Source organism: Bombina bombina, chromosome 3 (assembly GCF_027579735.1).
Source record: "Bombina bombina isolate aBomBom1 chromosome 3, aBomBom1.pri, whole genome shotgun sequence".
NCBI lineage: Eukaryota > Metazoa > Chordata > Amphibia > Anura > Bombinatoridae > Bombina > Bombina bombina.
The window spans coordinates 725,473,128-725,498,747 of record NC_069501.1 but is presented as its reverse complement, the minus strand read 5'-3'; the positions used below and the strand labels follow the sequence as shown (position 1 = coordinate 725,498,747).

Genomic DNA, 25,620 nt, shown 5'->3' with positions numbered 1-25,620 from the left:
CTGTAATAACTTTTCGGGGTATACGATTGGGTAGCGCCACGCCTGTCCTATTCTGACCCCCTCGTGTTTATTTTGTGTGAAACGTTGATGATAGTTTGTGTTGCTAGAGTGGTCGCGAACGCGCCGGACCGACCCATTGTTAGCAAAAGGGCACGTGAGGTCTGCTCTTCAACTTGCCCCGCGCCACCGCGAGCACCTTCCCCCAGCTCTAGTTTTAGTATTTTGAAATTTGAAGTCCTGCAGCGCCACGAGGAGGACAGCAGCCAGTCACCTGCTGGTACACTGCGCGCGCTCACGCCAAGTAACGTGTAATAATGCAAAGTGTTTTGCTGCACATGGGATGAGAGCCATACAATGCGTTGGTTCAGATGTGTTTCTGTACAATACTACTGTGCCAGCATATTAGTAATTATTACTAGTCCAGTGCAGACATTTTTAAAAATCTGTAAACGCAACAATTTAGTAAAAAAAGGTTTCCAGGTGTGTCACTACACAGTTAAATACACAATTAAACTACTCTGGTACTATTTGGACAAGTCTGTAGGTTGGCAATGTGCCCACCGCACCTTCCACTCTATTTTGCACCGCTGGAGGTAATGACGGGCACGCGCACTGATTCAGGGGCGCGCCTTCTTCTCGGGGGGCGCGCATTGACTGGATAGCTCGCTCCAGCTAGGTCGGATAGCCGTGGTTAGAGAGGAGGGAGTGTGAGGGGAGGGGGAAAGTAGGAGAACGAACCGTCATCTGAGAGAGAGTCAGTCAGAAGAACCGGCGGCTGAGGGACGGAGCTTCCCTGTGTGTCTCACCTTGTATTGCAGCCGCTGGACAGCATCTCTATCCTGCTGAGAGGAGATACCCTTCGGTGCGCATCTCTAATAACTTGTCCTGTTCCCGGCTACAACTTGGGCTCTCCAGGATCTCTGCGGACTTTTGTTGGTGTTGTACCTCCTGCCATTGGGCTTCTGGGTGACAGTGGTTACAGCTCTGGTTTCTGGGGAACCTGTGGCGTAGCGTTGGAATTGCTGCCAGGTGATCATATCTGGACACGGGAGCCACAGGTGCCCCGTTACTACGCTCAGCCTTGCCTGGGAGTGAACTGATAGCGAGCTGGGATTGTCGGGGCATGGCGAGGATTCTACTGGCCGTGTGCGTGCTATGTGCGGCCACCCTGAGGACAGGTAAAGTGCCCGTGTCTTGTGCGCAGCCCATGCATCATACAGCAAGGGCAATGCTGCATTATAGCTACAGGATCTACGTAACTAAAGTTTTATAGAGCGTAAAGTCTGATTTACCATATGTGCGTCTATTAATATTGTGCCAGCCAGACGGTGCCTTTTATGGATCCAATTGTAATTCTCAGATATCAATACCTGGCGTTCTTTCGGGGTTCAACAGCTTTTCCATATCTGCAATTTAAAGATAAACGCTTTTAATAGTGCATCTAACTGTATGTGAACCGGCCACTAATTATGCAATGGATTAATTAAGTCATAATATTTCTATATAGGCTATAGGTGTATCTTGACCATGGAGTATGCGTCTGGTTTTATATATATATATATATATATATATTTGTTTTTTCATCTGATCTTCATTGCTATTTATTTAAACTGCAAAGTTTGTTTTGTTAAAAGCGCATTTAACATTAGGTTTGGCTCATTGGGTATTTTTTTTAATTATTGACCCTAATTAAGCAAGTTGTTGTGTTGCCCATGACCTATAACACAGTAGTTGCTCTATTATAGGGCTCGTTTCCATTGAGGTGGTAAGTTGTGGAAACCAGTGATAAAATAATTTATCTCTATTAACATCAATGGAGATTTTTTAAGTTTCCACAATTTACCATCTTAATGGACACTAGTTGGGTTTTATCGCTTTGGCTACCACAGAGGGCGTATGGCTCTAGAAACCAGTAGGTTAATGTCCATTTACAAGGTTAGCGCCTAAGCACCAGCTTTGTGATAAATCTGTGACTTCATATAATGTTATCGGCACTGCCCGAGGGGAGTCAACAGAAGTTGCCTTTGTTCCCTCAGCAAATTAAAGTTTCTACCTTTTGTCACCCAGAAGACCCCTCCCTCAGAGATATCATTATTCTTTCACACACCCATAACTGTCTAGGTTTTGTTTTCATGGGTTAGCGCGCTGTTTGTTCTCACAAGAGTTATCCAGCAATCTGATTTATTTCCAGTTTTTATCTGCTGTTCTTTTTGCCTCTTCTAATTTTAACCCACACACGTAGATCTCTGTATCATGCAAGTCGCAAGCACTTGATGCTTCTAGAATGAACCCAGCTGTGTTTGACAAACGTTTATTTTTTTTCATGATAGCTCTGTCCAAGTGGCCTGGTTACAGTGTAGTGTTTACCAAGTGAGTGATTTGTAAATAAGGACCAACACTGAGGGTAGATAACATTCTTTCTTAAAGTGACACACAAATCCAACAACAAAATGCTCTAAAGTGTTGAAATAATTTATTATTGCATTCTTGCTTGTGTTAAATCCATACAATCAGGTAAAATAGAAAGTTAATATCTGCTCCAGAGCAGCAGTGCTCTGCTAGGAGCTAAATTAACACATCTGGTGAGCCAATGGCAAAAGTGTGTAGCTACCAGTCACCAGCTTGCTTCCAGTAGTGTAGTGCATTGCTGCTCCTGAGCATACCTAGATATGGCTGTCTACAAATGACTCCAAGAGAACATAATACATTTTGATGAAAGAAGTAAAGTGAAAAAATGCACACTCTCTCCTATACATTGACATTTAAATTCTGCTTTCATGTCTATTTAAAGTTGTTCCAAGTCCCCAGATACATTACATTGTTTTTGTAGAAAAAAAGCAGTGATAACATTTTTATTTGAAATGGGTACCTCACAGCTGGATAATTTGCTCAACCTTTAAGATAATGGTTTGTTTTGCTTTATCATGTGCATGGCACAGACAAGCTTGGCCCTCTTGTTGAAACATGTCAAGCATTTTTTTTATGGCTGAGAAATTGCCTAAAACGAAATGTTTTCTTCAGCATTGCTGGTGGAAGGGTTACATGTAACATTTTTTTTCCTTAATCTAAAATGGTACTTGTTTCATATTCTATATTTCCTATCCTGATTTCTTCTTTGCCCTTATGGGCTTTTTGTCTAATTATTTTTCCTGCCTAGAAGTCTAACATTTGCACTTCTGGCTACCACACACAGAAGTTATTTGCTTTACATTTCTTGGCTCAGTTAGAAGGTATTTTAAGACTGTTCAAACAAAAGAGCAACGGAAACGAAGAAATAGGTTTTCAAAGTTGTTTTTCTGGTTTAGAATAATGCCTACAGCTATAGTGTAAATTAGACTTTGGAAAGGGTTAAGTGTCAGGTTCTCAGAAGACTTCAAAGAGGTAATGTAGAAAATGTAATTAATATATTTGCTAATTTTCAGTGTTTTATAAACCTATGTCTAAAAATAAGACTTTTTAAATTGACTAAAATATAAAACACTACATTAAATATTATACCTTTTTGTTCATTACACTAGTACATTGCTGAAAGTACTTTTCTAAATTCAGCTTATTACAACAGAGATTTCAAACAATATTGAGAATGATATTAAACTAACTTTCATTTAAATGATTTATAAACCTGTCTTTAAAGAAAGTCTGTGCTGAGACCATATACTGCAACAACACACTATTCTCTGTATTTAAAATTCACAGCATTTCTTGCATGTGTGATCATATTTATTACTTCAGCTTTCAGTTTTTTAAGCTCTCAACCTGTCTGCACTATAATGGAATAAAGTGCTTATTTAAAAACTGATAAGTATCTTCATATTGTGAATTGATTGTATCTTTCAAGAACTTCAACTTGTGTTGACTCAATTGGACTAATATTTGTTTTATCATAATATACTATAATAAATAGATATAGATAGTGTTTGAAACTTCAGTTCAATAATGTTTGTTAGTGTATATTTTCTGCATATAATTTCAGTTGATATTTTGTAATAGAGAAAAAAAAATACAAAATAACAATGTTGTTTCTGTTATGTTTTCTAACAATAATTTGTATCCTGTAATAATAGTGCCAACTAGTGGAGATTAGTTGTATCACTTGGAATTTCACATGTTGAACAAAAAAAGATGCTGGTCACAAATTGATTGTTACAGTGGGATATTGTTGTTTTATTTAATTTTATGGATTGTTAGGATCAGTAAAGTTCTTTAATAAAATACTGTGATGTGCAGTTACAAATTGGGTAGTATATTATCTGTGTAATAGTTATTTGGTATACTTTGTTTTTTTATTAAGCCATTTGTTTTATAAAACTATCATGGCCTCATATGTAGCCAATATTATTAAAAGTCAATAAATATTCAAGAAAGTGTCTCAAGTTCAGCAATAAGTAACCAAAGGAATGGTTCATTGGATACATTTACCAAAGAAAATTGAGGGGAACTAAAAAAAAATGATTCTAATTGTGTGGGATATGCATAATGCTGTCATAAAGACTGAGTACTAAATTAGCCTATATATATCATATAGGAAGATGTTCTGCTGTAAAAATCTCTGTTTTAAAATGTTTTCACAGAGCTTTAAACCTGTTGGGGTCACATCAAATAAGTTTAATATTCATTGTGTCAGCAGGAGAGACTAGATTAAAGGGACACTGTACTCAAAAAAAATATTTCGTGATTGAGAATGAAATTTTAAGCAACTTTCTATTTTACTCCTATTATCAAATTTTCTTCATTCTCTTAGTATCTTTATTTGAAATGCAAGAATGTAAGTTTAGATGCCGGCCCATTTTTGGTGAACAACCTGGGTTGTCCTTGCTGATTGGTGGATAAATTCATCCACCAATAAAAAAGTGCTGTCCAGAGTTCTGAACCCCAAAAAAAGCTTAGATGCCTTATTTTTCAAATAAAGATTGCAAGAGAATGAAGAAAAATTGATAATAGGAGTAAATTAGAAAGTTGCTTAAAATTGCACACTCTATCTGAATTACAAAATATTTTTTTGGGGTTCAGTGTCCCTTTAAGACTATAGAAACTAGATAAGGATGAAAAGGGAACACATGTCTTGTGGGGCAAAATAGAGGATGTGCTTATATCTCCTGGTAAAAATATAACTTTCTTTCCAGTATAAAAGGAAAGATGGGGCCTAAGAAGAACCTTGTAAAAGCCACCTCTCGTCTACCCCATTCACTGACATAGTTTAGGGGTCGATTTATCAAAGGTTTCGCAAGACTTTCGACCCCCTATAACTACAGTTTCTCACAAGAGAACCTGCAGTCTGTATTTAACAAGCAGCGGTCATCAGACCGCTGCTTCCCTAACCTTTCACCACCTATAAGGTGGCGAATTTCAATCTATTTTTACAAGATATATTCTCCCTGCGCTGGTAGGTAAAAGCTCCTTTCCCCATAAAGTTTCCATCCAGACTATACAAAAGAAATTCACAAAAAATGGGAGAGGATAGGAGCGCTGAGATCGCTATTACCATGGAGAGAAATTATATTTGTACCAGATGTACTATTGAGATATGTGATATAAATAAAGTGTTAAAAGTAGAAATTAATAAAGAGTTTAATAATAAATTTGATAGTAAACTCTGATAGTTTTTATGTACTTAAAAGGCTCTATACTGAATATGCACAAAGGATCTCACTACACCTTATGAATGCAACATACAAAAATATAAAAATGTCATTTAAAAAGTAGATCATGAATCGATTTTAATATATACAATTTTAATAAATTTATCAATGTGTATAATGTCCGACTGGGGAGATTGACAGCTCCTGCCCGCAAAATGGCGTTCTTGTGCAATACTGAATTCTGGCAGCGGAATTCAGCCCGCCTGAGGCGAGCTGCTGCAGACAGGGACGCATATGTACTCCCCTGTCTGCCGCAGCATGATAAATCCACCCCTTAGTGTGTTGTTACCTCCTCCACCTGGCTTTTTTTTTTTTTTTTTTTTTTGGCAAACTCTTCAAAAATGTAAGATTATCAGTTCAATTGCAATTCAGTAAAGCTAATTAACTTGTGTAGCAAGGTTAGCCTTAAAAGTCAGCAGGGTGCATTTCCAGTTCTAAGAATGAGAAAATCCACAATTTTTTTTAGAGCTAAATAACAAAAAAGGGGGTGGGGGTAAATAAAGAATGAACACATATTGTACTTGTTTCATTACATACAACTAAACATAATGTGTTTGTATATGTGTGTATGTATGTATGTACATATACACAGACATACACACAGTGGATATAAAGTCTACACACCCCTGTTAAAATGTCAGGTTTCTGTGATGTAAAAAAATTAGACAAAGATAAATCATTTCAGAACTTTTTCCACCTTTTTAATGTGACCTATAAACTGTACAACTCAATTGAAAAAAAAACTGAAGTGAACAAAAAAAACCTAAAATAATGTGGTTGCATAAGTGTGCACACCCTCTTATAACTGGAGATGTAGCTGTGTTCAGAATTAAGCAATCACATTCAAAACCATGTTAAATAAGTCATCACACACCTGCCATAATTTAAAGTGCCTTTGATTAACCCTGAATAAAGTTCAGCTTTTCTAGTAGGTTTTTCTTAGTCGCATCCTACACAAAAGCCATGGTCCGCAGAGAGCTTCCAAAGCATCAGAGGGATCTCATTGTTAAAAGGTATCAGTCAGGAGAAGGGTACAAAAGAATTTCCAATGCATTTCTTGATATACCATGGAACACAGTGAAGACAGTCATCATCAAGTGAAGAACATATGGCACAACAGTGACATTACCAAGAACTGGATGTCCCTACAAAATTAATGAAAAGACGAGAAGAAAACTGGTCTGGGAGGCTACCAAGAGGCCTACAGCAACATTAAAGGAGCTGCAGGAATATCTGGCAAGTACTGGCTGTGTAGTACATGTGACAACAATCTCCCATATTCTTCATAGACGGCAAGACAGAAGCCTTTTCTTATGAAGAATAACATCCACGCCCAGCTAAATTGAGCAAAAACACATCTGAAGTCTCCCAAAAGCATGTGAGAAAAAGGTGTTATGGTCTGATGAAACCAAGGTTGAACTTTTTGGCCATAATTCCAAAAGATATGTTTGGCGCAAAAACAACACTGCACATCACCAAAAGAACACCATACCCACAGTGAAGCATGGTGGTGGCAGCATCATGATTTGGGGCTGTTTTTCTTCAGCTGGAACTGGGGCTTATTCAAGGTAGAGGGAATTATGAACAGTTCCAAATACCAGTCAATATTGGCACAAAATCTTCAGGCTTCTGCTAGAAAGCTGAACATGAAGAGGAACTTCATCTTTCAGCATGACAACGACCCAAAGCATACATCCAAATCAACAAAGGAATGGCTTCACCAGAAGAAGATTAAAGTTTTGGAATGGCCCAGCCAGAGCCCAGACCTGAATCCAATCGAAAATCTGTGGGGTGATCTGAAGAGGGCTGTGCACAGGAGATGCCCTCACAATCTGACAGATTTGGAGTGTTTTTGCAAAGAAGAGTGGGCAAATCTTGCCAAGTCAAGATGTGCCATGCTGAAAAACTCATACCCAAAAAGACTGAGTGCTGTAATAAAATCAAAAGTTGCTTCAACAAAGTATTAGTTTAAGGGTGTGCACACTTATACAACCATATTTTATTTTTTTATTTTTACTTCCCTTCATCTAAAAGATTTCAGTTTGGTTTTTCAATTGAGTTGCGTAGTTTATAGGTCACATTAAAGGTGGAAAAAGTTCTGAAATGATTTATCTTTGTCTCATTGTTTTTTATATCCACTGTATATATGTGTGTGTGTATATATATATATATAATATATATACACACACGCGCGCTAGGTAGAATTGTTGTTGGTTTTTAAAGAAGCCACGTAAGAAGCTTTCAGCTTTTTGAATTCAAGCAGTTTTATTTTCTATTAAGTTATCACTTAAAGGGAAAGTAAACCCACATTTTTTTTTCATGATTCAGAAAGAGCATGCAATTTTAATCAACTTTCTAATTTACTCCTATTAATTTTTCTTCATTCTCTTGTTATCTTTATTTGAAAAAGAAGGCATCTAAGCTAAGGAGGCAGACAATTTTTGGTTAAGAACCATGGACAGCTTTTTTTATTGGTGCTGTCCAATCAGCAAGGACAACCCAGGTTTTTCACCAAAAATGGACCGGCATCTAAACTTACATTCTTGCTTTTCAAATAAAGATACAAAGAGAATGAAGAACATTTGATAATTTGAGTAAATTAGAAAGTTGCTTAAAATTGCATGCTCTATCTGAATCACGAAAGAAAACATTTGGTTCATTGTCCCTTTAAGCTTAGGAGCCGGCCTATTTTTAGTTCAGCACTTGGGTAGCTGAACGAGATCGCGTGATTTCACTTTATAATATATTTGTTTACATCAGTACTTTGTTCTGGGTGGGAAGGGGTTAAGGTGGTTTAGCACTGATTCAACTTAGTTACTATTGCAAAGAATGCTTCTCCTATCATGATTGTTGATGCAAAACTGATAATCCACCTTTTACTAACGTGACTGCTGAGAATCTTAGGGGGGAGGATGGAGTAAACGAAAGATTGCATAAATTGCCTAAAAGTATTAGCCTAAATTTTCCTGGGAGAAAGTGAAACAAGCACATTTTTTAGTTATATTTTACAGCAAAATGCAACAAATTTAAATAATGAATGTTTATTGTAATAATGTTTCACTTGCAATAATGAAACATTTTGTATGTTTTTGAGATGTCAAGTTTAATGGTCCTTTAAATACATTGTGCATTAAAGCCCAGGAGTAACTTTCTTTACCCCTGATCTGGCCTGTCATCAAACTTGAAAGCAGTTTACCGTTTCATAATGTCACATTACAAAATAGACACAGCTGAAATATATTCACAGACTGTCCTTAGAAACTATACCCTTTTGAAGTTAAAAACTAAAAAAGTTTTCTAATGCAATCTGTTCCCTTGAACGTTCCAGTCAGAATAACATCACTATAACTTTTTGATTTACACAAATATAAATAAAAAAAAAAAATAATATGTATATAGTACACACTATTTAAACTTGAAATATCTAAAGACTTTTCATGTTGTTTTCACTTTCCACTTTCATTGTAATTGACCAATCTGAATGACTATATGGAATATGAACCCTATTTATTATTGTAATCCAAAGTTATGCCTGTTTGTACATTCACCATGGCTGCAACTGTGTATTTATAGACCGGCTTTTAAACCATGGGAACCATGAAGAATTTTACATATATCTATTCCAGAACACTCGTCTAAAATAGGCAGCTACAATGTTCTTTCTGGATTCTAAGATTGTTATACATGTCAAGTAAGGGAGCTCAAGAAATAAGTATTTTTTACTTGTTTATATTTATTTTGATTGAATAAAAGTTAAAACAAAGTTACAAATTATATTGCAATTATAGTAACAAAAAATAAGTACATAAGTTCATTAGTTTCATAGAAGATAATTGCTCTTGATGTTGTTGTTTTTTTTCTTTGTTTTTTTAATCACTAAAAATATACTTCAAAAAGAAAATGGAATAAGGGGACAAATAATGTTGGTTATTTCCTCTCCTTCAGTTATCCTGCACTTCACAACTCTTGCATTTCCACCATCAATCTTTATCACTCAGCTTTTACGATATTTCTGGTATCTATAAATTGGTACATTTTCTTTGAATCTGGGCACATGTATGTGAAACAGTAGCACTGGCAGTCAAAATGTTGTGTTTGCAAATTAAGCTAGTGTAATGAATTTTGACAATGCCAGTATAACATAATGGCAGTAGAAATGTTAAATTACATCTCAGTTTTTCATGCCAACTGCTTTGGCCTTCCATGTGAACTTCCAAAGCGTGGAGCAGAAACTACTGCATAATTCTGCTGACTTTACTTTTTGTCTCCAAATACACCTTAAAGGGATACTGAACCCACAGTTTTTCTTTTGTGATTCAGATACAGCATGAAATTTTAAGCAACTTTTTAATTTACTCCTATTATCAAATTTTCTTCATTCTCTTGGTATCTTTATTTGAAATGCAAGAATGTAAGTTTAGATGCTGGCCCATTTTTGGTGAACAACCTAGGTTGTCCTTGTTGATTGGTGGATAAATTCATCCACTAATTAAAAAAAAAGTGCGGTCCAGAGTTCTGAATAAAAAAAAAAAGCCTAGGTGCCTTTTTCAAATAAAGATAGCAAGAGAATGAATAAAAATTTATAATAGGAGTAAATTAGAAAGTTGCTTAAAATTGCATGCTCTATCAATCACGAAATAAAAAATGTGGGTTCAGTGTCCCTTTAATGATGAGTTATAAATAAATTACGTACAAAACCTATGCAAACACATTACATTGGCATTTAACTAGTAGTTTTCTATCATTAATTTAAAAAAGTGCTTGACAAGCCCAGAAATCCATTTCTGACTGAGCTATGAACATCGTGAGCCAGCACACACACACCAGGCGCAACATCACCACTATAGCAAAGTGCCAGTTGTTTTTTCCCTATGGATTGTTACCAGCTACAGAATATTAAAATATTTTGGAAATTGCTCATTTAGGTTCCTTTTTGTGGTTGAAATAGCTTTTTGCTGATTTGAAGTCATTGCCCATTTTTCTAAAGAATATGCCTATTGAAATGGACTGATTCCGCAGGAGGACCTCTTTCTTATCTCTCTTTATACACACAACTGTTACTTAAAGAGCCAATTTACCCTAAAATGTTCTCCCCTTTAATTTGTTCCTAATGATCCATTTAATGTACTAAAAGAGAAGAATCGCAGTGCAGCTTTGATTTAAGGTAGTATTAATTAAAAATTTCTCAACGCAGATACATTTTGAACTTGAAAATGTACATTTAGCCACCAATAACCAAGCTCAACCCAGGTGCTGAACCAAAAATGGGCTGGCTCCTAAACTTACATTCTTGCTTTTCAAATAAGGATAACAGAATGAAGAAAATTGACAATAGGAGTAAATTAGAAAGTTGCTTAAAATTGGATAAAAAAAAGTTATAAACCAGACATACTAATTTATCATAGCTGGCATACGAGACAAGCCCTGTATTAATACATTTCTTTCTAGCTTAGTATGCAATTGTGTATACAGAGTTACAAAGCCCCCTTGGGAAACAGCAAGTGCATTAAATATATGCAAATTTGACATCTATTGGAAGTTGATTCAACAGAAAAGTAGGTGGGCCATGGAATGATTTCTCGTTGAATTTGTGCCACATTACTGAAAAGGTTGTGAACCACATCTCTAAGCTAATGTGACAGTTGTAACTAAACATCTTTAGATGTGCAGGAGTGTTAATTTGCCAAGTCTCTAAAAAGTGTGATAAATTGATCAGGGACATTAATGTGCGCTGAGTGGCTTTAAAATCAAGTTGTTTATTGTATTGAACATTTTAAATAAGTCTTCTATCTAGATTTTTAAAGCTGACTTTAGAATGGTAGCTACAGTTATTTATAGATAAAATGATCATTCTACTTTAGTCTGATTAATTAAATATATTCAGTGACATTTAAAAGCTGTTAAATGTATTACAATTAAAATAGGTACAACACCAGCAATGAAAGGAAAAAACTGATGACTAGCTTTAAAAGCTTAGAATCTTTAGTCTTCACATGCCTCCATATTGTGTTAACTGAACCCTTTGGTTTTCTAGACATTCTCTTATTTTTGCTATTTGCCTTTTTAGGGTGTACAGCTGTGTGCATTTACTGAAATAAACTAATGCACTGCATAAATTGAGAGCTTGTGGAAAGGAGAAATTGGTATGGGGAATTAGTGTTCTTTTACATATTAGGGGTGATTGGTTAAATTCAACTACATATTCAGAGAGCAAAATGTAGAATAACAATATGATAAAAAAGTGAGGAATAAGAGGTTCTTACCTCCTTACCATTTTATATAGATACATGTAGCTTCATGTGAGTGCGATAGCAAACAAAGCTGAGCCTGTTTGTGGGTCATGGGATGTGTACCCGGTCCGTTCTGGATGATGTGCTGTTCCACTCCTAAACTCTCTCTCTCTATCTATCTATCTCTATCTCTCTATCTCTCTATCTCTCTATCTCTCTATCTCTCTCTATCTCTCTCTATCTCTCTCTATCTCTCTCTCTCTATCTATCTCTATCTATCTCTATCTATCTCTATCTATCTCTATCTATCTCTATCTATCTCTATCTATCTCTATCTATCTCTATCTATCTCTATCTATCTCTATCTATCTCTATCTATCTCTATCTATCTCTATCTATCTCTATCTATCTATATCTATCTATATCTATCTCTCCCACGGACGGACTCCGTGTTGCAGCAAGGACCCAAATGAAGCAGGCACACAGGTTTTTTCAAAAACACTCCGGTTTATTGGCAAAGTGGATTACCAAACGTTTCGGCTCACACACGAGCCTTTGTCAATGGTTTTGTACACCATTGACAAAGGCTCGTGTGTGAGCCGAAACGTTTGGTAATCCACTTTGCCAATAAACCGGAGTGTTTTTGAAAAAACCTGTGTGCCTGCTTCATTTGGGTCCTTGCTGCAACACGGAGTCCGTCCGTGGGATCCATAACTGCTTTACTATATATATATATACACACTCACTGGATTTAAAGTAATTATAATCCTTTTATTGCAAAGTAATGTTTCGGGGCCTTAACCCCTTCATCAGACCAGATATATATCTATGGATCTCAAAATTTCCACCAGCCATTGGCCAGTGAAAGTGAGTTAGTGAATGTTGATTTTGAAGTCTTGTGGCATGTTGTAAATAGCAAAGTTGGCACATTGTATTTGCAGAATGTGCATTCCTATTGCAGCACTGACATACACACATTTTGTGCTATGTGCTAAAACTATTATCTAAAGGGATATTATATAGCCTTGAAACTGCAAGCATATGTTATTTGTCTAGAGCTGTAGGGACCCCATTAGTGCTTAGACTGTAACTTCTGAGAGAGTAAACTGGGCAGAGAGAGAGTTAGGAGAGGAAAATTGAAAATGGAGAAGAAGGTAGAGTTAATAGAGAATGGAGGGGGAAAAAAAGAGTGAAGAGATATATATGAGAGAGGGAAAAGAGTGTTAAGAGCAGATATGTATGAGAGAGAAGGGGGAGGGTAAAAAGAGAGATTGGAAGGAGTAGAGTAAGATAGTTAAAGGGACAGTATACACCAATTTTCATATAACTGCATGTAATAGACATTACTATAAAGAAGAATATGCACAGATACTGATCTAAAAATCCAGTATAAAACTGTTTAAAAACTTACTTAGAAGCTCCTAGTTTAGCACTGTTGAAAATGTTAACTGGAACACACACTGAAAGTGGTTCTATAGCAAAAAAAGCAGACCCTCTCCCCTTCCTCTGCACATGAAAAGACCCTTTACACAAACAGGAGCAAGCTTGAGTAGATATACATCAGTATTCTCCTAAAACTTTGGGGCTTGGTTAGGAGTCTGAAAATCAGCGTAATGTTATTTAAAAAATAAGCAAAACTATACTTTTTTTTAAAAAAAAAGAAGAAAAAAAAAAAAGCTCTATAGGCTATATAAATGGAGCATCTACAAAACATTTATGCAAATTGAGAATACCAAGGGAACAAAGCAGAATTGGTGATGAAATTAATTTGGAAGTTGTTTAAAATTACATGCCCTATTTAAAACACAAGTTGTTTTTTTGGACTTGACTGTCCCTTTAAACTTAAACTCATATGCTAATTTCTAAGCCTTTGAAGGTCACCTCTTATCTGAATGCCTTTTTATAGTTTTCACAGCTAAAGGGCGTTAGTTTGTGTGTGCTCATGCCTGTTGAGTTACTTAAAGGGACAGTCAACACCAGAATTTCTGTTGTTTAAAAAGATAGATAATCCCTTTTATTACCCATTCCCCAGTTTTTTGCAAAACCAACACAGTTATAATACACTTTTTACTTCTGTGACTAACTTGTATCTAAGCATCTTATGACTGCCCCTAATCACATGACTTTTAGTTATTATCTATTGACTTGCATTTTAGCCAATTAGTGCAGTGTCTGCCACTAGCATGATCACAATGCTATCTATATGGCCTACATGAGCTTGCTCTCCCCTGCTGTGAAAAGTAAATAAAATAGAGGCGGCCTTCAAGGGCTTAGAAATTATCATATGTGCCTCCCTAGGTTTTCTTTCAACTAGAATACCAAGAGAACAAAGCAAAATTGTTGATAAACGTAAATTGGAAAGTTGTTTAAAATTACATGCCCTATTTGAAAAATGAAAGGTGTTTTTTTTGGACTTGACTGTCCCTTTAAGAGGGCACCGATTAGCTAAAATGCAAGTCTGTCATAAGAATTTAAAGGGCCACTAAACCCAAAATCTTTCTTTCATGATTCAGATAGATAATAAAAATTTAAACAACATTACAATTAACTTCCATTATTTATTTTGCTTCATTTTTTAAATATCCTTAGTTGAAGAAAAAGCAATGCACATGGTGAGCCAATCACATGAAGCTTCTATGTGCAGCAACCAATCCGCAGCTAGTGAGCATATCTAGATATGCTTTTCATCAAAGAATATCAAGAGAATAAAACAAATTAGATAATATAAGTAAATTAGAAAGATGTTTAAAATTGCATTCTCTTTCTAAATCAAAAAAGAAAAAATGTGGGTGGCATGTCCCTTTAAATAAGGGGGCAGTCTGCAGAGGCTTAGAAACAAGGTAATCACAGAGGTAAAAAATATATTAATATAACAATGTTGGCTGTGCAAAACAGGGGAATGGGTAATAAAGGGATTATAAATCTTTTTAAACAATAAAAGTCTGGACTAGACTGTCACTTTCTAAACCCCTGCAGCACTGATCAGCCTTGAAATGTTGATGATTGGGCTCTCTCTCAACCCCTGTTGAGAGGCTGATTTGTTTTTATTTTTTTGTGTGTATATATAATCTCCAATACTGCCGTATTGAAGTTTGTATTATATGTAGTGTTTTAATCGGGTAGAAATTAGCTATTTCAAATGGAAAAAATAACGGTAAAGGGTCAATGGGAACTCATTGAAGGGGAAAAAGTTTTTCAATACAGCACACTTCCGCCTTTATGGGTGCTGCAATTTTGGAACCTAGGTTTAACTGCAGGTATCTAAAGTAGAGTTGCTGCACATGTGCAAACAAGTCAGAACTGGAATGCAATGATATCCAGATTTAACATTATGGTACAAATGATTAGGAGGAGGCAGGAAATGGCCTCAATACTAAGTTTTTTTATAAAATGTATTTAGTTTTCAATGTCCCTTTTTAACTCCCCCCTTTTTATGTAGGGGTAGAGTGTTCTTGGAGTTATGGCTAGCTACCTTGCTATAACACAAAATCCTAAAACAGTATCTGCAATCTAGAGTGTGGTTTAGGAAGGGTAATGACAAATGGGTGGGTGTGCATTGATTTTTTTAATATATATATTTAATTTTTTCCAAAGTTGTGCATCAGGTGTGGTCTTTTTTTTTTTTTTTTTTTTTTTAATGGAAACCAATGGATATTAAAAGTTATGTTGTTTTAGTTTAGGAATATGTAAGTAATGCTTAAACTTTCATGTTTCAGATAGAGAATATAAATTCTACTTTGTTTTCTTGGTATACTTTCTTGAACTTGGCTCCTTTCCTGGATATGATTTTAAAGGGACAATCTACTCCAGAATTTTTATTGTTTCAAAAGATAGATAATCCCTTTATTACCCATTCCCCAGTTTTGCATAACCAACATGGTTATATTCATACACTTCTGTGATTACCTTGTATCTAAGGCTCTGCAGAACTTATTTCAGTTCTTTTGACAGACATGCATTTTAGCCTATCAGTGTTGACCCCTAGGTAACCTCACCGGAGTAAGCACAATGTTATCTATATGGCAGACATGCATTAGCGCTGTCTAGCTGTAAAAAACTGTCAAAATGCACTGAGAGAAGTGGCATTCAAAGGTTTAGAAATCAGCATATGAGCCTACCTAGGTTTTCAACAAAAATACCAAGACAAGCAAACTTGACAATAAAAGTAAATTGGAAAAATCTCATGCCCTATCTTAATCATGAAAGTTTAATTTTGCCGACTGTCCCTTTTTAAACACTTTTTTTTTTTTTGTTGTTGTTACATTGTGTTTGTTCCACTCTTCATTTATAGGCCAAAAAGCAAATTCTGTAACCTGAAAATGCTGCATATCAGCCGGTATAGGCAATTTGTAAACATAGGGTACAGATTTTTCCTTTTTTTTGCCTCTCTATGGAGCATGGGACAAAGCACAATTTTTAGACAAAAATAAGAGGTGTTTAAAGGGACATTATACGCTCATTTTTTTCTTTGCATAAATGTTTTGTAGATCTATTTATATAGCCCATAACGTTTTGTATAGTTTTGCTTATTTTTAAATAACATTGCTCTAATTTTCAGACTCCTAACAAAGCCCCAAAGTTTTATGAGAATACCGTCGGCTACCTACCTCCAGCTTGCTCCCATTTGTGTAAAGGATATTTTCATATGCAAAAGATGGGGGAGGGGGGGTCTTATTTCCCACTTGCAGTGGGCTTTCCAGCTACCTTTTCAGCAGAGTCAAACTGAGAGCTTCTAAGTAAGTTTTTAAACGGTTTTATACTGGATTTTTATATCAGTATCTGTGCATATTATTCTTTATAGTAGTGTCTATTACATGCAGTTATATGAAAATGAGTGTTTAATGTCCCTTTAATATCCCTTTTTAAGAATGTACTTCTTGAGCACTATATTATAGCAGTGTTTGCAACAATGTTTGTAAGAATGTAAAACATTGTTGCAAACAATGCTGCCCTGTAGAACTCATTGTTTTGCACATTTTATCTGAATCATGAGTTTTATTTTGACATCCAAAATATGCAAAGGTTCTATGAACCTTTGCAAATTCTGTTTCTTTCCAATTGTATCTGGTGGTCTGTTTTTGTTTTGCCTTTTTTATCAATTTGAGTGTTTACACAAGGCAAGGAGCAAACAGAGCCTAGTGTTCATGTGGCATTGAGATATGTGTATGCTTCTAGGTATTTGTGCCTAAGTACTGATCATTTTGCATATTTGTAAAAATCCTTTTGTTAAATCACTGATTTGTGAATATTTTTGTAATAATGCAACCACTGTTTATTTTTATCACTGCTGGTTTAGTATTGTATGTAACATAATGCTGTAGACCAGGGCTCGACAAACCTAGGAGCCAGGGAGCCACTGGCTCCTAGAATTTTCCCCCTGGCTCCTAACTTATAGGGTTACTCTCCATATTTCTTGGTTATTTTCCATATATCTGGGTTATTTTCCATATATCGATATACAAATACCACTGTCTGACTTCTAAATATTCTTACTGGCTCCTGAATTTTAAACTGATTTGTCGACCCCTGCGTGTAGACAGTAATTGTTTGGTTATAATAATTTCCATTTTACCGTGAGTTACTTTGCTTGGGTTACATTTGTAACTAAATAAAATGGCACTAGTTATTTATAATTAAACTAGTCCTAAAGCCCATGTACGCGGGCCATTTTTTCCAGTACTGTCTCGCTCTCGCTCTTTCACTCTCTCTTTCTCTCTCGCACGTCGGCCCCAGAATCGCCAGGTGTGTTTGTCCTCGAGCAGTCTCTTCTGCGCATGACAGCTTTGGACAAACACACTTGGCCTTTTATATTATAGGATAAATATTTTATGTGTCAAATCATTTTTAAACTTCTGCCAGAGATATGTCCAAAATACTTTCCACTGTACGATTGAATTCAGATACAAATTGTGATCGCAATGGATAATGCAGACCCATGCTGAATGATTTCCTCTGTACATAATGCCTTAATTTGATCAAAGGTATGACTAATAGAGTAAATGTATAGTTTTAGCTGCTCTAAGCAGACAAGGAGGGGTTTAAGCTATTTTAAAAGTGACCTCATTTATTTCTTACTTATTAAACATTGTAAACCATGTGATGAGCTCAGTATTATGTTCTAGAAATGCTATCGGACTTGCCATTGATTCCTGGTAGCATTTCCTTTATTAATGTTCTAGTATCATTTTCTGCAAATAAAATCCCCAGTAAGCCTGCTAAGCCAAATCTGGGTACAATGGTGTTTTAGTTAGGACTAACAGTGGAAGCTTTTTTCCTAGTGAGTTCTGTGCTATTCAGGGAAGTGATGATTCAGGATGAAGATACAATGAATATCACTTACAACTGTCAGCTAAAGGTCCTACTTTTAGGAATATCTCTGATAATGCTCATTTACTATAGACATTATAGTTAATACATATAGTTTGAATGACCATGATCGCATGAAATAGTTTTTTTAATATTGAACAAATTATTCCATTATTATTTTCCCTATTAACTAAAAAAATGTTTTATTCTTAACGCATCAAGAAGCTCTGATCAGTAGTCAAACAATGTCTGTTAATAGAATGATTTAAAAAACTGCAATTTATAGACTCTTTATCCAACAGGTAGAAGTTGGAAGGTGAAAAAAGCTATAGCATAGACTCTGATTATGGCCTATTAAAGCAAAACATATTACTTTTTTTTTTTTTTTTTTTTTTTTTTTGTATGTTTGTTTTTAAGTGCCAACCACAGCCATGTGTTCACAATCAATATACAAATGAGCTGTATTTTCACAGACTTGTATTGAGGTACAGCCATTCTCCACCCTCATTCTCACATTGAGTTTGTTGAAATGTCCTGCTAATAATAATCTCAGTTTCGAATGGGTTAGACCACTGGTTTTCATACCTTTCCTTAGGCCTCCCTATCAGACTACATTTTGAGGATGTCTGAACTGGAGCACAGGTGAAATAATCAACTGGTTAGTAAACAAGGTTATGTTACCTGCTCTCCTCCAAGGTAATCCTGAAAACCTGGCCTATTGAGGAGGCCTGAGGACAGGTTTGAAAACCAGTGGGTTAGACTTATAAGGTTGATTTAAAGGGCCAGTAAACATAGAAAATAATGTTGTATACAGGGAGTGCAGAATTATTAGGCAAGTTGTATTTTTGAGGATTAATTTTATTATTGAACAACAACCATGTTCTCAATGAACCCAAAAAACTCATTAATATCAAAGCTGAATATTTTTGGAAGTAGTTTTTAGTTTGTTTTTAGTTATAGCTATTTTAGGGGGATATCTGTGTGTGCAGGTGACTATTACTGTGCATAATTATTAGGCAACTTAACAAAAAACAAATATATACCCATTTCAATTATTTATTTTTACCAGTGAAACCAATATAACATCTCAACATTCACAAATATACATTTCTGACATTCAAAAACAAAAACAAATCAGCGACCAATATAGCCACCTTTCTTTGCAAGGACACTCAAAAGCCTGCCATCCATGGATTCTGTCAGTGTTTTGATCTGTTCACCATCAACATTGCATTCAGCAGCAACCACAGCCTCCCAGACACTGTTCAGAGAGGTGTACTGTTTTCCTTCCTTGTAAATCTCACATTTGATGATGGACCACAGGTTCTCAATGGGGTTCAGATCAGGTGAACAAGGAGGCCATGTCATTAGATTTTCTTCTTTTATACCCTTTCTTGCCAGCCACGCTGTGGAGTACTTGGACGCGTGTGATGGAGCATTGTCCTGCATGAAAATCATGTTTTTCTTGAAGGATGCAGACTTCTTCCTGTACCACTGCTTGAAGAAGGTGTCTTCCAGAAACTGGCAGTAGGACTGGGAGTTGGGCTTGACTCCATCCTCAACCCGAAAAGGCCCCACAAGCTCATCTTTGATGATACCAGCCCAAACCAGTACTCCACCTCCACCTTGCTGGCGTCTGAGTCGGACTGGAGCTCTCTGCCCTTTACCAATCCAGCCACGGGCCCATCCATCTGGCCCATCAAGACTCACTCTCATTTCATCAGTCCATAAAACCTTAGAAAAATCAGTCTTGAGATATTTCTTGGCTCAGTCTTGACGTTTCAGCTTGTGTGTCTTGTTCAGTGGTGGTCGTCTTTCAGCCTTTCTTACCTTGTGCTTTTGGGCACTCCAGTGATGTTGCAGCTCTGAAATATGGCCAAACTGGTGGAAAGTGGCATCTTGGCAGCTGCACGCTTGACTTTTCTCAGTTCATGGGCAGATATTTTGCGCCTTGGTTTTTCCACACGCTTCTTGCGACCCTGTTGACTATTTTGAATGAAACGCTTGATTGTTCGATGATCACGCTTCAGAAGCTTTGCAATTTTAAGAGTGCTGCATCCCTCTGCAAGATATCTCACTATTTTTGACTTTTCTGAGCCTGTCAAGTCCTTCTTTTGACCCATTTTGCCAAAGGAAAGGAAGTTGCCTAATAATTATGCACACCTGATATAGGGTGTTGATGTCATTAGACCACACCCCTTCTCATTACAGAGATGCACATCACCTAATATGCTTAATTGGTAGTAGGCTTTCGAGCCTATACAGCTTGGAGTAAGACAACATGCATAAAGAGGATGATGTGGTCAAAATACTCATTTGCCTAATAATTCCGCACTCCCTGTAATGCTGTACATAGTGCAGAATTATATAGCATATTAGTGCTAGCTTTATGTAATCTAATATTCCCTGTGAACTTTTATTAAAAAATTGCGTTTTCCAGACCAGCTCTCTGTGCTCTACTGAGCGGGTCTGTTTTTTACATTGAGCGCATCTGGCCAGCTGTCTAGTCACAGCCCGGCCCGACCGCGCCATTATACTCAGACAGAGCAGGAGCGAGCTGTACTGAGTGTAATGGCGCAGTCGGGCCGGGCTGTGACTAGACAGCTGGCCAGATGCGCTCAATGTAAAAAACAGACCCGCTCAGTAGAGCACAGAGAGCTGGTCTGGAAAACGCAATTTTTTAATAAAAGTTCACAGGGAATATTAGATTACATAAAGCTAGCACTAATATGCTATATAATTCTGCACTATGTACAGCATTATATAACATTATTTTCTATGTTTACTGGCACTTTAAACAGCACAAACATGGATATGATAAAGTAGTGAACACTCTCTATCTTTATGTAAAAGGGAGAATAAAATCAAAATGAAACTTTAATAGTTTTAAATAGAGCATACAATTTTTTTAAACAACTTTTCAATTTACTTCTGTTGTCAAATTTGCTTTGTTCTCTTAGTATTTTTGTTGAAGACTACACCTAGATAAACCTGAAAGAACACAGGTGCATGTTTAGCACTCTCCATTTCGGCAATATTTGCAACAATCTATAACATTGCTACGCAAATAGTTGCAAACGCTGCTGCAATAGAATGCTGAAGACATGCACACTTCTGAGCTCCTATGAGCCTACCTAGGATTGCTCTTCAACAAAGAATATCTAGGGGACCAGTTAACTGTACTTTTGAATTTGAACTTATATTTATGTTTTTTATGTCTTTTACATTTATATAAAGCCATTGCTGTATGACTTACCCCCTTCGTTGTGAAAGTTCTCATGCCCATTGGAGCCTATGGAAGCACACTCTTATGAATAAAATGCTTTATAGCAATGCAAACACGAGCTTGTGTGCACATTGCTATCAACTTGTAATATCAGCACACATTGGCGTGCACTTGTATTACTCAGTGGAGCAAAAATATCGCTTTCACGAAAGCAATATTTAGCGCTCCACTTGTAATCTGGCCCTATATAAATTGCACCTGAATAAGGTAGATTACCACACTGAATAATTTACATAACAATCAGTCTCTTGCTTGTCACCTCTTGATCTATCTCTGTCTGTATCATGGCACACCATAGTTGTCAGGGCTTGACAAACGACAGGAGCATATAATTATAAAAATTAATTCCCTGACTCAAAAATGATCAAATAAATTATAAATCAGAATTGCAATGACTACTTTTGGTATTGCAGTAGTGACTTTCATTTACTACAAACCATGTAGATTTTAAGTAAACTTAATTCACTCCTTTTGCAAGATATTTGTTGTGTTTTGTTGAGATTTTCTCAATAGAGCATTATGAGAAATGTATAATATTTTGAAATCAAATGGTTGGACTGTTTTGCTTGAAGTTTTGTTGGCTTATTACCCCAGGGAGCTAAGGGGAGGTAAAACGTAAAGTAATTCCTTATATTGTTTCATTAATACTTCCCTCTAAAGTGGGGAACATTTGTAATAGTTGAAAACATGGTAAAATAATTCAAAGGATTTTTGCACAAATATTCAATATTATTTAATTGGAATTGGGAGCCAATATAGTATTTTCATGATCCAGATAGCCCATGCAAAATTTGTATAAACCTTATTACAAACACTGCTGCCATTTTGCTCGAAAAAGATGTAAATATCTGAGCTTCTTAAGGTGAGTCTACTGTAAAACTGATTAATACTACAGGTGGGTAGAAGCCCTTTCCCACACACAAACTGCACACTCTAAGTACAGATATCTATATGTGTTCAAACTTTCTTCTCCAACAGGTTTTTATGATTTGACCCACAATGTAATTAAATTATGTTTGTTATCAATCCCACTCAATGTGACGATGCGCTAAAAAGAGAGAAATCTTCACTCTAGGAGTTGGCAGCTTCTAGATCTGATAGCCACTTCAGGTGTTTTGGATGTTGGTCTGAAAAATCAAAGGGGACAGCGCACAAAAACGTTCCTAGTGTATTTAATAACCATATGCACAGGTTAAAATACTGAGTGAACCAATCCCCTCACAGGATTTAACCTCAAACGTGATGTATTTTAATAGTTGCTCATATATAAATCAGTCCATACAATAAACCAATATAAAGGTGAACACTTAAAAATATATAATTACCAAAAAAAAAAAAGTGTAAATTGCCTCAGAATAAAAGGATATGTGATAAATTTAAAGTTTTAACAATAGTCCATACAGGAGCAAGTAATTTTGAAAGGAAAATGTCAGCACTTGATAGTAGTTGAATCACATGACATCCCAATAAAGGAGAGCATACAATAGTGAAGTCTATGTAGACAGTCTACACCAACATTTTTATTGTTTTAAAAGATAGATAACCCCCTTATTACTCATTCCCCAGTTTTGCATAACCAACAGTTATATTAATATACTTTTTACCTCTGTTATTACCTTGTATTTAAGCATCTTCTGACAGCCCCCTGATTACTTGACTTTTTATTTATTATCTATTGACTTGCATCTTAGCCAATTAGTGCTGTGTTGTGCTGACTCTTGAATAACTCACTGGGTGTGAGTTTAATGTTATCTATATGGCCCACATGAACTAGCAGTCTCCTGTTGTTAAAAGCAAATACAAATAATGTGATAAGAGGCTGTATTTAATGGCTAAGAAACAGGCAGAAATTAAGAGTTTTAAATGCTATAACGTATATTAATATAACTATGTTGGTTGTGCAAAGCTGGAGAATGGGCAATAGATAATATCATTCTTTTTACCAAGCCTGATGAAACAGCCACTGTGGGCTGAGAAACGCGTTGCTATCTTTTAACCTTTTAAATAAAGTAAGTTTTGTTACTTACCATTTGCTGCCTGCCCGTTTTCTATCGTTTTCCGCTGTTGGACTACTGAGAGTTCCTGAATGCCGTTGATTAAGTCTACTGGGTGACCATATTGATCCCAGTTTGCCCCTGTAGCATTTCTTCACTATTACATCACCTTTTTGTACCAGCAATACTAGGCCATATAGGCACCCTCTTGTGCTTTGTATCATCCTTTACAGATTACCACACATCCACCGTAGGTCAGTCTTCTGGGTGACTGCTTTTGACCCCAGATCGCTCCTTCTACACCACTAGGGGTGTCTTATCTCATGTGAGTGCAACCATTACATCTCCATCATATCAAAATATTTCCTACAATATTAGGCCATGTGGCGCTTCTGTCTTCCTCTTTTTTTTCTGCAGATTACTGATTCTGGGTCGCGACCTTGATCCTCTACAGACAGCTGCCTTGATTGTGCCTACTTATTTACCTACATTACCATCTACAAGTTACTCAAGGACTCTTTTTTTTTTTTTTTTTTTTTTTTTTGTTTTTTTGAATATATTCAATTTTGATTTATTATTTATTTACCACTGTGTATATTGATATATTAGTGCTACCATACTCATTGCCATCATTGTGCATGAATTATCAGTGCACACATTAAGGGTGCCCCCTATTATTTTTCAGCAATCTGACTTGATTAGTTAATAGTGTTTTGTATGCCCTTTTCTTTTTTATTCCAAATATCTAGAGATACCTTGATTTCACCACATAAAACAGCTTTAGAGACCTCCCAAAAAAATTCTATTTTGTTAACATATGAAATGTTATGTGTGCAGTAGTCCTTCCATTTCTGTTTTAGCCAAAATACAAACCTAGGATTATTATAAAAATGGCAAGGACTTTTCTTGTTTTCTGGAATATTTTTCTGTGATAATCTGTCAAGTTCTGGACATAGTCATATTAAAATCGCCTCCTACGACTAAGTTCTCATTAATAAAGGGAAATATTTTGATTTTAATATTCTCCCAAAATTCTACTGAAAATGTATTAGGTCCATATATATTATAAAAGGTAAACTTGGTATTATTTATTAAGATTTGTAATATAATAAATCTAGAGGCGGGATCAAGCTCTACATGTAAAATCTTATCGTCAAGCAATTTGTTTATTTCCTTTTTGTGGATGAGGTAGTAATCACCTCTCCTACCCATTTTATCTTAAAGGGACACTCAATCAAAATTAAACTTTCATTATTCAGATAGAGCATGCTATTTTAAACAACTTTCCAAATTACTTCCATTAACAAAATGTGCACAATCTTTTTATCTTTAAACGTTTTGAGTCACCAGCTCCTACTGAGCATGTGCAAGAATAAGTGTGTATGTATTTGTGAATGGCTGATGGCTGTCACATGGTACGTGTATGCATTTGTGATTGGCTGATGGCTGTCAAATGGTACAGGGGGAGTGGAAAAAGACATAACTTTTTTTTAAATTGTCGGAAAAAAATCTCATTTGAAGTTCAGACTAATTGCTATTGCATTGTCTTGTTATCTTGCATTTGTTGATTATGCAAATCTACTGTGTTGACTGGTCCTTTAAGTTTTACAGCTTCTTGATATTTAAAGGTACAGTATACTGTAAAATAGTTTTTCCCTTAATGTGTTTACAATTGCTTTTTTTTTACCAACTGCAGAGTAAAAAATGTATGAAAATTAGCTTTTTAAGGCTTATTTGTGTATCTTAAAGCTCTGATTTTGTGTTTTGAAGCCACAACCTAATAAAATGGGCTGAGCTTGTAGGTATAATCAGATCTCATTACTGTATCACATTGTGCACATATACCTGCTTCTTTATATTATATCTGTCCTTAAAACAATCACCAGTACTTTGAGAGAACAATGGAAAATCAACATTTCTCCAACATAGGTGTGTCCGGTCCACGGCGTCATCCTTACTTGTGGGATATTCTCTTCCCCAACAGGAAATGGCAAAGAGCCCAGCAAAGCTGGTCACATGATCCCTCCTAGGCTCCGCCTTCCCCAGTCATTCTCTTTGCCGTTGTACAGGCAACATCTCCACGGAGATGGCTTAGAGTTTTTTGGTGTTTAACTGTAGTTTTTATTCTTCAATCAAGAGTTTGTTATTTTAAAATAGTGCTGGTA

The 25,620-nt window shown here is 36.0% G+C and overlaps 1 protein-coding gene across 1 annotated transcript in view; it reads left to right on the top strand.

Annotated features, from left to right (window-relative positions):
* The first annotated feature begins 712 nt into the window (after window positions 1–712).
* The window catches only part of ALCAM (activated leukocyte cell adhesion molecule), a 130,957-nt gene continuing 106,049 nt past the window's right edge, over window positions 713–25,620 (top strand). The window contains exon 1 of the mRNA XM_053707544.1: window positions 713–1,178. Within this exon, the coding sequence (XP_053563519.1) occupies window positions 1,124–1,178 (55 nt within the window). The 5' untranslated portion in view covers window positions 713–1,123. The remainder of the gene's footprint in view (window positions 1,179–25,620) is intronic.